The sequence below is a fragment of the Heloderma suspectum genome, chromosome 6, assembly GCF_057233095.1.
Source record: "Heloderma suspectum isolate Gila_16-S chromosome 6, 16-S_ref, whole genome shotgun sequence".
NCBI lineage: Eukaryota > Metazoa > Chordata > Lepidosauria > Squamata > Helodermatidae > Heloderma > Heloderma suspectum.
This window is the reverse complement of record NC_139463.1, coordinates 90,906,405-90,920,129: the sequence shown is the minus strand read 5'-3', so window position 1 is coordinate 90,920,129 and position 13,725 is coordinate 90,906,405. Positions and strand designations below refer to the sequence as shown.

At 43.8% G+C, this 13,725-nt stretch overlaps 1 protein-coding gene across 1 annotated transcript; it reads left to right on the top strand.

Moving 5' to 3' along the window:
* The first annotated feature begins 12,435 nt into the window (after positions 1–12,435).
* LOC146341800 (vomeronasal type-2 receptor 26-like) lies at positions 12,436–13,335 on the top strand. The gene has a single exon (XM_084807691.1). The coding sequence runs from the start codon at positions 12,436–12,438 to the stop codon at positions 13,333–13,335; it is 900 nt and encodes a 299-aa protein (XP_084663817.1).
* The last annotated feature ends 390 nt before the right edge of the window (positions 13,336–13,725 follow it).

Sequence of the window (13,725 nt, the reverse complement as noted above, 5' to 3'; positions counted from 1 at the left end):
TGCCACAGGTAAATTGCATTCATGGATTCTGGAGTTTTCAGAACTGTAACATAGTATTTTCCTTTCACTTGCCTTTTCTGGGAATGCCATTCCAGGTTTTTATGACTTCAACAACATTGATATTACCTAGTGATGCAGGATAACTTATCCCACTGATTGAAATGGGTGTACTATTAATATGACTAACCCATACGCTACATGCCCATATCTTCTTCTCCTTCTCCTTCTCCTTCTCCTTCTTCTTCTTCTTCTTCTTCTTCTTCTTCTTCTTCTTCTTCTTCCAAATGTAGAGCAATTCCTCCTCTTTCTTCTATAATAATTGTTACTATTTAATATATGCCCCTCATGTCTGTATAAAATAAACCCAATTGACATTACTGATACATAGTTTAGAAAAAGACAGAACAGGGTGATATAAACTCTAAGGGGGCATAGACAGGAATTCACAGCAATTTAGCTTGATTAAAAAAAAATAAGTTCTGTAACAAAAGCCATTGGAAACCAATGAACGTCCAAGAAAATTGTTGTTTTACCAGTCTTAAACTCTTATCTAATGATGAGTTAGGTATAAAAGAGCTCGATTGCACATGCACATTCTGATCTCCTCTGCAAAGCCATTGATGAACTCAGCTGAAACTAAAGATGCACATGTTCAAGAATAACAATCAAAACAAGACCTTCTTGATAATCAAACTTAATGTAAGAATCTGAAGTGATAGCAAATAGGTCACTTTCAAGCTAATTCCTTTTTGGTAATTTAAAATGAGCATTTTGCTTCCAGTTAAGAACTTGTTAATATCAAAAAAGGTTGTTCACTAATTAGCAAGGTTAATAAGGTGGAAATGTCCCTCATAAGCTGACAACTCCAATTTTGAAAATGTGATAAGTGGACGTTCATCATCCCATTGAAAACTGTGTATACTAGGGTTGGGGGTAGGCCTTTTTCCATTCTGAAATTCCTTTGTTAGTTGTCATAATCTAAGTATCCAAATAATTCTACCCAACAACAACAACCATCACTTGAAACTTGGTTAAAAAAAACAATAACCACACACACATACAAAACTAGACATTGAATAGGTTGCGCAATCCTATACTCAAATTATTATGGGGGTGGGGAGTTAAGCTACCACTGACCTGGTTTGCACAAGACAACTGACCATGGGTTGTCATCCTTGTTTGTTTCAGAGTGGCTTGTAGTGCTGTCCGAACCTGGCAGGATGGCTCAAGCATGGGTTCTTGACAAGCCACCTTGAGAACCTATGGCTTGTTGAAGGGTTGTTCAGGGTGGTTTGTGTTCAGGATGCTTTGTCGTGATGTGCGTTGGTTCTGCGTGACTTGTTTGAAAGGGCTACAGAGATGCTTGGCAAAAGTGGCCAAAAACCCAACTGCTCCTTACAGAGCCTTCCACTCCTCCTCCTCCAGCTTGGCCCTTCATTTGACAGTGACCAGCTTTATCCCCTTGTGAGTTGAGTGAGCGCAGCTATGTATGAATTCATGATTGACTTACCTCTGGGTAAGCATGCGTGGCCCCAATTCAGGACCATGGTGATTTGGGAGGCATGGATTTACGCTTACTCCTCCTCTCCTGTTCCCTTAGTGGGGTGGGGATTTTGGCATGAAAACAGAAGAGGGAAAGCTTAAATCCTCCCTCCCAAATCACCATGGTCCCAGATTGGAGCTGCACATGCTTACCCAGAGGTAAGTCACTCATACATGCCTAGCTGTGCCAAGAAGAGGAATGTTGGTCATCCCCAGCTGCGGGGAGCAGCCAGGGATTTATTTTAAAGTGTTAAAGATAGAAAATGAATAAAACCTTCAGCCATCTCCCCCTAAAAAGTATGGTAGCCCCTCACATACACACACACACACACACACACACACACACTGAAGATATGGCATATATGTGCCAATGCAGGCGCTTCACAAGGCCAGAAAAGTGGTGGAGGAAAATCTCATCACAGCAGGATGAGTTGTGCCTGGGATATCTGCTAGGACTAGGAGCAGGTAGGGATGGCGGAGAATTTCTCCATGAATCTTCGGGAGGCTGAGCACCGAGGCATTCGGCCCCCCGAAAGTGTTGGGGAAATTCTCCGCCGGCCCCCCGCCCCCCCCCCGGGATGGGACTTACCTTCAGCAAATGTCCCTCTCGGCAGCGGGTCCCGGCGGCAGTTCGGCAGCGATTCGTCGGTGGCGGGGGCGGCGGCCAGTCTCCCGACAGGCTGCCACCGCCGTCATTACAAAATAAAAAAGTAAAAACACACACACACCTGTGATAGGCTACGTGATGATTTACGTAGCCTATCACGGCTAGATTTCCAAAGTCACCCGTGATAGGCTACGTAAATTGTCACGTAGCCTATCACGGGTGACTTTGAAAAAAAAAAACGCGTACGCAAATGGCGGCGGCCCATGGGTGCCGCCATTTGTGTTCCTTATTTTGGCACGTCTAGTCTACGTAAAGATTTACGTAGACTATGGTGAAAACAAGGGCAACGCAAATAGCGTTCCCTTATTTTCGCCGTAGTCTACATAAATCTTTACGTAGACTAGACGTGCCAAAATAAGGTATGGAAATCGCGGCACCCATGGGCCGCCGCCATTTGCATACATGCTTTTTTTTTTTTTTCCAAAGTCACCCGTGATAGGCTACGTGACGATTAACGTACCCTATCACAGCTGACTTTGGAAATCTAGCCGTGATAGGCTACGTCAATCGTTATGTAGCCTATCACAGGGTTTTTTGTTTTTTGCTTTACTTTTTCTTTCGCGGCCGGGGAGACGGGGCGCTTCTTCCCAGCCTGAATTTCGGCCAGGCAAGGCGGGACACCTCCCCCCCCTTGCCTGAACTTTGGGGGGAGAAGCAAAGCGCCTCCCCGCCACCGCGAAAAAAGCTGCGGCACAAGGTAAGTCCCTTTCGTACATCCCTAGGAGCAGTAGGGGTGGACGAAAGTCACTTACCTGTCCTCGAAGATTTCCCGCGGTGGGGGGGAGGCGCTTCGTTGCTCCCCCCGCGAAGTTTAGGCCGGGGGGGGAGGCTTCCCGCCTCACCTGGAAAAAATTCAGGCTGGGGGGGAGGCTTCCCGCCTCACCCGGCCGAAATTCAGGCCGGGGAGGAGGCGCCTCGCCTCACCCGGCCGCGAACTAAACAGTTAAAAAAAAAAATGCCCCCGTGATAGGCTACGTGACGATTAACGTAGCCTATCACGGCTAGATCTGCAAAGTCAGCCATGATAGGCTACGTAAATCATCACGTAGCCTATCACGGGTGACTTAAAAAAAAAAAAAAAGCGCGTACGCAAATGGCGGCCCCCATAGGGAGCCGCCATTCGCGTTCCTTATTTGGTCGCTGTAGTCTACGTAAATGTTTACACTGTAGTCTACGTAATGGGGGCTGCCATTATCCGTACGCGCTTTTTTTTTTTTTTTAAAGTCACCCGTGATAGGCTAAGTGACGATTTACGTAGCCTATCACGGCTGACTATGCAAATCTAGCCGTGATAGGCTACATTAATCGTCACGTAGCCTATCACGGGGGCGTTATTGTTTTTTTTTCTTTTATTCCAATCGCGGCGGCGGCAGCCGGTCGAAAGATCGGCTGCCGTCCCCGCCCCTGACGAAGACCCGCCGAACCGCCGGCCGGACCCGCCGCCGGGAGGGACATTCAGCAAAGGTAAGTCCCATCCCGGATAATTTGTCTGTATATGTTCAGGTCCCCCCACTTCTGCTAGGAGAGATGCAGTAGCATTATGCACCAGCCAAATATTCTGAGATATCTTCAGTAGCAGCCCCACATAGAACTTTTTACAGCAGTCAAACCAGGAGTTTATGAATGCATAAACCAGTGTTCCAAGATTTCGTTAGGATAACTGTCCTAGTTATATGAAGCATAAATTCTAGTAGAATATTCAGTTTGATAGGAAGAAAGAGAATTTAAAACGAAATGTACAGTATCTATACAATAACTAGATATGTACTGTACCTGTAGGTTTCAGGTTCAATACTAAAATACCTGCCTGTCTTTTTCCCCCCTTTTAGTTCAGCTATAGTGATGTTGACCCCATGCTGAAGGATCAATCTCATTTCCTTCCTTTTTATCAGATGGTTCCAAATAAAATCCATCAATACAAGGGGATTGTTCAGCTGCTTCTGCATTTCAGATGGATGTGGGTGGGTCTAATGACCAGAGACGATGACAGTGGAGAACTTTTTGTGAAGAACATACCACGAATACTTTATCAGAATGGCATCTGTCCTGCTTTCACAGAGAAAATGCCCGGAATTACCTTTTTTGATTTCTTAACTGTTCAAGCAAGCCTTAACAGAACATTTGGAGAAGTTATGGAAAGTAATGCCAATGTTATCATTGCCCATGGAGATACCACCACTATGCTGCTTTTGAGAATGTTGCTACATCAAGGAGAAATTGACTATGAGAAAACATTTTATAAAGTTTGGATTTTGGCAGCCCAGTTGGATTTTGTAACACTGACCATGCATAGGGACTGGGGTATAGAAAACTTTAATGGTGCCTTAGCCTTCACAACCCACACACATGAGGTGCCAAGATTCCACAATTTCCTTCAGAACTTAAGACCTCATTTGGTCAAGGGAGATGGCTTCATCCAAACATTCTGGGAGCAAGCATTTGACTGTTCACTTGCAAATTCCAGTTTTAATGAGGATGATGCAAAAATCTGCACTGAGGAAGAGAAGCTGGAGAGCCTTCCTAAGCCTTTCTTTGAAATGGGTATGACTGGCGATAGCTACAGCATCTACAATGCTGTCTATGCTTTGGCAAATGCTGTACATGCCATGTGCTCCTCCAGATCCAGAGTAATGGTAGGCAGAGGAAGACCTGAGAATAAGAATATACAGCCATGGCAGGTAATGGCTCTTAATGGATTCTGCTCAATTGACAGAAATAAGAGCACAAGATCCTAATGTATATAGAACATGTCCCTCGCATTCAAAATCCGAGTAGCACATTGAACCTTCCAAATCACCCCTCGTTACCGTAACATTTCATTGTGTAGATTCAATTTGGAATGGGTACTTGGTAAACCATTCCAATTCCTCTCAATAAAACTTAAGCAGTTAGCAGGCTTGCCTATAATTGGAATCTAAATGGTCAAAGTATACTGTTCAACATTTTCTCTCCCTACTTCTATATGTAAAACTGAAAAGGTGGTTGTTGTTATTGCTGTTGTTGTTTTCTTCATTATGTTATTCTGAAATAACTTAATTTACAGGTCAGATATTTTTTCAACAGCAAAGCAGTCTCAGCCCATCAAGGACAGCTCTTTTCAAATTCACCTAACAGTGCCACTGTGAAACTATTTCTTTATTTATTCCTTCCTTCCTTCCTTCCTTCCTTCTGCCTAGCTCCATCCTTTTCTGAAGAACTTCTCATTTAACAACAGTGCTGGAGAAACAGTCCTTTTGAATGAGAATGGGGAATTTACCATGGGGTTTGACATTACCAATGTGATTACTTTCCCCAATAACTCCTTTGTCAGAGTGAAAGTTGGAAGGATGAATCCTTGGGCTCTTCCAGGCAAAGAATTCAGCATTGATGACACTGCCATTATATGGCCAAGAAGATTTAACCAGGTAAGATAATTGGGGAAAATACATTCAATGTGTGTAGGGATGTGAGAACTCATCCACGTCTGGGTTCTCCAGATGCTCACCCAGCCCCTTCCCCTGCTTGCCAGTCCCCAGACCGCACTTGAGCTCTTCCATGCTCAACAAGAAGCCCACACTCACCCCAGGAGTCTCATCAAGCTCCGTGGTCGTCATTTTTTTTAATGAAAAGGCGATTGTGAAAATGCACATGTCTTTGTATGCGTGGCAATGCACATTTTGTGAATGTGCATATTCCCATGTGTGAAATGTGCATTTTTGCGAAGGTGTATATTTGTGCATGTGCAAAATGTGCATTATGTGTGCACAAAGATGCACATTTTTGTGATTGCCATTTTATTTCTCAAAAAATGGCAACCGCAAAGCTCGATGAGGCCGCCAGGGTGAGTGCAGGCCATTCGCCGAGCGCGGGCAAGGGGCTCGGTGAGTGGGGCTCTGCGAGCAGGGATTGAGGGTGTGGGCAGGGGCAGTTCCACCAGATTCCTGGACTGAATCGGGCACCCTCTCCATCCCTAATTGTGTGTTCCTTTATATTATGACTCTACAGTTTTTTCACCAGTGTATTAATCTCGGCCCATTTACAGTACAATCCTATGCAGGTTTACTTAGAAGTAATTCTCATTGTGGTCAATGGAGCTCACTCATAGATGCCTCTACACTGATTTGTAGTCTCAAACATTTCATTGCAAGCAGTCTAGAAACTGAATATGAGTCTATTTAGACATTGTGGGCATGCATCAGTCTGGATTCAATGCTGATGTGTATACACCATCAAAAACTTCAATGAACTTAAGATGGAAAGCAAAGCTGGTTTTATTCTGGTTGTATTGTTTACTATGGTTTTAATGTTTTATATGTTTTGTATTGTTTTATTGTGTGCTCTTTGGTTTTAATTTTTGTGAACCACCCAGAGAGCTCCGGCTATTGGGCAGTATAGAAATAAATAAATAAATAAATATAAACAAAGCAATGGAGCACAAGATCCTCTAATGTCCAATAGTTTTTGCTGAAGATCACAACATTCCTTTATAGCAGGGGTCACCAAGCTTTTTGGACTCATGGGCCCATTTGGGAATTTAAGACCATGCTTTAGGCACCACCACAAAATGCATAATCACAACTTTGGCATCTGCCTGTCTCATCTATGGATCTTAGGCTGTGTCTTATTCAGCAAAAACTTTTGTTTTGTGTCTATTGGACACCACAATGTCTCTTTAATAAGGGTTTGTCTACTTCAGCTAATTGCTGGTGGTGCAATACAGCCATTGCATCTTTGAAACATACATTTTGGCAATGCCAAGTAGTTGCCCTTTTTGGGAGGAGGTTATTGCACACAGATGCATTTTGTACTGGAACAGTCTTTAACATTCACGGACGTACACGCTCTTTCAAATTATTTACCTGCTTCATGGAAATTAACAAAAGGTCAGTGTAAATGGATTCTCTACACCTTTTTGACAGCTAAAAAATGATATTACAACATTGGAAGGATAAACATTCACCTCCTATAATGCAATGGATTGAGGACCTTATAATACTTTCATGAGTTGCATATAGACACCACCTTCAAATGAAAACTTATTTGGATATCTGTTAGGGATGTACGAAATTACCCTTACCTGGCTCCGCCAGGCTCTGCTGGGGAGGGGGAGGCCCTCCATCCCTCCCCCCGGAATCCTGGCCGGCCGGATTCCGCCACCGCCATTTGCCTACGCGCGTGTTTGTTTGTTTTTAAAGTCAGACATGATAGGCTATGTAAAGATTTATGTAGCCTATCACGTCATTTTTTTTAAAAAAAAAAACTAGCCATGATAGGCTAAGTAAATCTTTACGTAGACTATCACGTCTTCCCCCCCCCCAACACTGGAAATGGTGGGGGCAGCAGCCGGTTGGAAGTCCAGCCGCCACAGCCGCCGCCGCCACCGCCGCTGCCGCCGGAGCTGCCGCCGCCTGGAAGATCTGCCCCAGGTAAGTCTCGTCCTGGGGGGGATCCATGGGGGGGCGGGGGGGGGCAGGCCATTCCACCACAGAGTTCAGGGGGCCAAATGCATTGGTATTCGGCCTCACCGAGATCCGTGGCGGAATTCTCTGACATCCCTAATATCTGTCCACTTTTTGTTGTAACCTGTGGATACTTGCTAGAAAGTTTTATGCTTTCCATTCATATCCATGCATGACTATTTAAAAAATTGAAAAAATAAAACAAATCAAACAAATCAAAAAATTAAAAAATTGGATGCCCCCAGGGCCATTTATAGGCACCATTGGAGGTGCCTGTAGGCATCATGGCACCCGTGGCTGCCATGCTGGGGACCCCTGCTTTATAGACTTGCTTTACAGAGAGAGATTAAAAAAATACAGACACATTATCTGAATTCTTCAGAGAGAGTGCTCAAATCTAGGCCTTTTTTTCAGGGACGTATAGCACACATTGAATATTATGGGACCACTGTGTGTTGTTGTTGTTCAGTCATTAAGTCATGTCCGACTCTTCGTGACCCCATGAACCATAGCGCGCCAGGCCTTCCTGTCCTCTGCTCTCTCCCGGATTGTGCTCAAATTCATATCCATTGCATCGGTGATGCTATCTAGACATCTCATCCTCTGCCGTCCCCTTCTCCTTTTGCCTTCAATCTTTCTCAGCATCAGGGTCTTTTCCAGGGAGTTTTCTCTTCGCATTAGGTGGCCAAAATATTTGAGCTTCAGCTTCACTATCTGTCCTTCCAATGAGCACTCAGGGTTGATTTCCTTTAGGATGGACTGATTTGACCTCCTTGCAGTCCAGGGGACTCGTAAGAGTCTTCTCCAGCACCACAGTTTGAAAGCAACAATTCTTCGTCGCTCAGCCTTCCTTATAGTCCAGCTCTCACAGCCATACATTACTACTGGGAAAACCATAGCTTTGATTAGACAGACCTTTGTTGGCAAGGTGATGTCTCTGCTTCTTACTATGCTGTCTAGGTTTGCCATAGCTTTCCTCCCAAGGAGCAAGCGTCTTTTAATTTCATGGCTACAGTCACCATCTGCAGTGATCTTGGGACCAATGTAGTGACCCTATATTAAGAGTTAATTAGCTGAATCACATTCTGCAACTATAACCAGAAATCAGAGGACAGGCAATTTTATGGCTTATACTCAGAAAACAGCTCAACAAACTAATATGAAACTTCTTTAATCTTTTCATCCAAGGATTGTATCCAAGGATTGTGCTTCAATCCTCTCTCACAGTAGTCTATGGGTTGTGCTTATCCTGCTTATCCTCATCTTGAAAGTATTGACAGCCTGTTGAATACAAAGACATTGCTGTAAGAATACAGATATTGTCATGCTGTGGCAATAGACATTTAGTTTCAATGAAACCAAAGATCATTAACATCTATTTCCCCATGGTTGAGTCTTGATATTCTTTGAAAAGGTGGTGCCTGTTTCTCTCTGTAATGACAACTGCCATCCTGGTGATCAGAAGAAAAAGAAGGAAGGGAAGCCATTTTGCTGCTATGATTGTGCTCCATGTGCATCAGGGAAGGTTTCTCATCAGACAGGTAGAGTACACAGTGCCCTGAATAATCAAACATACTGAACATTAGAGTATGTACAATCAAGATTAAGGTGAGAATGGTTAGAAGTTCCTACTTGCTAAAGTTGTTGGCAATAGCTGTCATTGCTGGGGCATATTCCCCATTGTTACAGCAGTTCCTCACCGAGTGGCACTAGTGAAAGCAATCTTGTGTGTGAACAGTTTGTTTACAATAGTAATAACAGACACTATTTCTATAGTCAATATGCTGCTCCATCTAGGAACTGTTCTCCAATTTTCATTCAAGCCACTAGAAGCCAACCTTGGTGCCCTAAAAATTAGGCTGAAAACATGCCTTGACAAGGCCTAACGGTAACCTATTAAGGACTTTTTTTTAAGCACCTTTTAATTAGTGACCTACATTAAAATAATCCAAGATGATGCATGAACAACACTATTCTTAAAAAAGGAATCATTTGAAATAGTCACATCTTTTCAAGAAAAAAAGTTGAAACATTACCAAACTTCTTCAGACTCTGAGCATATCATTCCTTGGTGAACTTGAATAGCACTGGTCAATTTATTCAGAACTGTAAAATCCCACAGCTTCCACCTCCCCCAAATACTGCCCCTTCAGTGCTAGCAGGGAGAAGAATCCCCACTGTTACCTTCAGTCATGGATCCAAGTAAATGGAATGGATTCCACCTTACTATGCCACTCATCCTCTGAACTGGGAGGGAAAATGGTGTGCTACCTGCTTCACCCACCCTGCATTCTCCCAAAGGGGAAGGCAGCCCAGGGCAGATGAAGCAGTCCTGACTATGTTGTGGGGTGGAGGAGTCCTCCTCTACCCAGTGCCTCGGTCAGGGTGGGCTCAGGGTGTGTTTCAGCTGGGAACCAAAAGGTATCATGGGCATGCACACACCCCATGATGCCAGGCAGCACACAGAGAGCCAGTTGAGGGCATCATCCTGCCCCCACCCCATTCTAGTCCCCCACCCATGCTTTTAACTTATTCTTTGTAATATATCCTGGGGTGAGAGAATCCTTACACCTCTTCTTAATTTGACATCAGAGGGTAAGCCTTTTTATACTTGATCTAAGTTTGTCCGCAATACCTCAATAACTGTTCCTACCCCCCCCCCAATATCCCAGTGAATTAGTAACTGCTGCCACCTTCTGAATTAATAGAGCAGTAGAAATTCTCACCACCTTGGGGGAGCAGGAGGAGAGTTGACTGGAGTACTGAATCACCATTTTGCCAGCTCTCAATCTCTGCCAACTGAATTCCCTAGAGCAGAGGTGTTGAACCTTAGACCTACGGGCCATATCCAGCCCACCTCAGGTTCCAATCCAGCCCTCTAGGGTTTCTCAGATGGTCACGCACACACCCCCGCTTGCTCCTGACCATCTATTATTTGGTGGCTTCCTGGCTTTTGCAGAATTCCCCTCCCCATTCTGAAAAGTTGAAATGTCACTCCTAAACTAAGATGTGCTGGAATTTGTTTACCCCACCATTGAAATGTGACCCCTGAGACCTTCTCAAGAAATGAATTCAGCCTTTGGGCTGAAAAAGGTTCAACACCTCTGCTCTAGAGTATAAACATGCTTGTGAAATAACTTCACTGATAAGCCCAAGGCAATGATCTGGTTTGAGAGTCTGAGGTTTTCTACATGATGCTCCACTGTATCTACTTCCAGTTTCATTGCAGACTTGAGATCCGAGAATTACATGAAGAGCATTTCCTCTAGGCGGCATGGGGGTATAGTGCAATAGTGCAATTATATAAGAGCAAAAGGTGTTCTCTTTATCTTCCTTTAAATAACACCACATATTGCCTGCTCGAAAACAAACAAACACTTGCCAAAAGTGCTGTTTAAAAACAGAAGTGAAACTGGAGGGTCACAAAAACATCTAAAGAGTCCATAAACAACCATGAGTAGGGAATGACAAGCACACAATGAATGCTTTCTGTAGGAAAGGTCACAATGGGTTGGACAGAGACATCCACCTATGGAATGTGGTGGGTAAAGGTGACTTCCATACCCCGTTTTCCTAGCAGCCCCCTGAAAAAAGATCCCCCGAGGGTCAGGGATGATACTGAATGGAATGGGACACCTTACAGAGGGCTGTGGGGGCAAGGTGTGGTAGCAGAAAATTGGGTTCAGGTACCTTGATATGTCATTTTAATTGTTTCTTTCTATGCTGCCTTTCACCCAGAAATGCCCCAAGCTGGTTTACAAATGTTAATGCAAATACAAAATTGAAATATTAAAATAAAAATACAACTTACTAATTAAAAGCCGCAATATTTCAATAACATGTTTAATACTAAAACCCAAACATGTTCCTCCTCGTGCCTAAAACAAACAAACAAACAAACAAAACAATCCCTCAGCATGCCAGAAGGGAGCTGGAAACTTCTTATGAAGTTTCTCAGACACGGGATTGGGGCAGATCAGATCGAAAAGCTCACCTTTGATATTAACAACAGTCTCTCCTTCCCAGCAGTCTGTGGCTGTAGTTGGATCATCCAACTCAACTGTTTTGACTCAACTCAGATCAGAACTCACCAAATTACTTTAACCAAATAATCACCTTTATTAATGTGGCCACATAGAATATAAAAATTGCTGTCTGTTGAAACCACACTGTAGGCTATAGAGTTGTTAGGGCTAGCTGTGGTCTTTCCCATGAACTAACTAACTTCCAGTAACTTGCAGATAAGCCAAGGCTGCTATTTCCAACAATGTGGAGTTATTCTTGTCCCAGACCATTTAAGACCTTAAAGATCAAACCTAGAGGAGGAGTAACTGTGGGTGGGTCACTTCTCTTTGGGAAAGGGCAGAATTGGTGACCAACTGATGCTACAGACTGTTCACCAGTCCAAGGCACTGAAGCGAAGCAGCAGAATCCAGCTAGAGAGATTAGGTCCAACCCTATTCATTTATGCTTCAGTTTGTTCATTTCGCTCAGCCCATAGCTGATCTCAGACACAGTAATGCTCTATTCTTTGTTTATCCTATGACTGAGAGAACTCAAGCACTCCAAAACATCTTCCAAAGGTACTTGGGTATAGCAGTGATAGTGATCCTTGAGTTAACATTAATTCTTAAACCAAAGCCTACTCACAATGAAATGCCATTGTTTGAGAATCACAGGCCTATGCCCCCACCCATGTAATTGTTTGTAGAAATAGGGGACATGTCTGCAACTGCAAACTGCAGCATTTGAATCAGCCATGAAAATGCATACCTTTTTTCCTCAGACATGGATTTCTGCACCACCTGCAAAGATGGCCACTATCCAAACAAGGAACAAAATCAGTGCATTTCCAAGAGAGTAACGTTCTTGACTTATAAGGAACCTTTGGGAATGAGTTCAGCAATTGCAGCACTTTTATTTTGTTTGGTCACTGCTTTGGTGTTAGGAACATTTATGAAGCACCACAACACTCCCATTGTCAGAGCCAACAACCGGGATCTCACCTACACTCTCCTCATCTCTCTCCAGCTCTGCTTTCTTTGTGTATTTCTATTCATTGGCCATCCTCAGAAGGTGACATGCTTCCTTCGACAAAGTGCTTTCAGCATCATCTTCTCAGTGGCTGTTTCCTGTGTGCTGGCAAAAACCATCACAGTGGTTCTGGCTTTCATGGCCACTAGGCCAGGAAGCAGTATGAGGAAATGGGTGGGGAAAAGACTGACTAACCCCATCATCTTTCTCTGCCCCCATATTCAAGCAGGCATTTGTGCTGTGTGGTTTGCTACCTCACCCCCTTTCCCAGATGCAGACATGACCTCAGTGGCTGAAGAAATTGTACTAGAATGTAATGAGGGATCTGTAACTATGTTTTACTGTGTTCTTGGCTACATGGGCTTCCTGGCCTTCGTGAGCTTCACTGTGGCTTTCTTTGCCAGGAAACTTCCAGACAGTTTCAATGAAGCCAAGTTCATCACTTTCAGCATGCTGGTGTTTTGCACTGTCTGGTTGTCCTTTGTTCCAACATACCAGAGCACCAAGGGAAAATACATGGTAGGTGTGGAGATCTTTTCCATCTTAGCCTCCAGCGCTGGGCTTTTGGGTTGCATCTTCTTCCCCAAATGCTACATTATTATTCTGAGGCCAGAAATGAATAAAAGAGAGAACCTAATAAAGAGAAAAACATAAAAAATGCAGTTCTTCTTTCCCAATGTTCAGCAGTGTGATAACTCTGTAACACTAAACCTGGACTCATGTTCCATAGTAGCCTTCCATCATGGCTTTGTTTCACATTCTTTTATAAGGGGCAAGCCTTGTGAGTTGGGGAGAAGGGAACTTCCCCCCAAAGTTTCTATTCCTTGGCAGAATTGGATGAAAATTGCAGGGATTATTTACCCTTTCAGTGTGGCTCATGCCTGCCAGTGATAGTCAAAGTGGGTTGGTTCAAGAGAAGTCTGGATATTCTGAGGGGGATGCTCTTATCCTTCTAAGTTCCTTGCTCTGAAACTTACAGGCAATCTAGAGATGTTCCTAAGTTTCAGAAGGATAGGTGCCACAGATAGTGTGGAAGGGGGGATT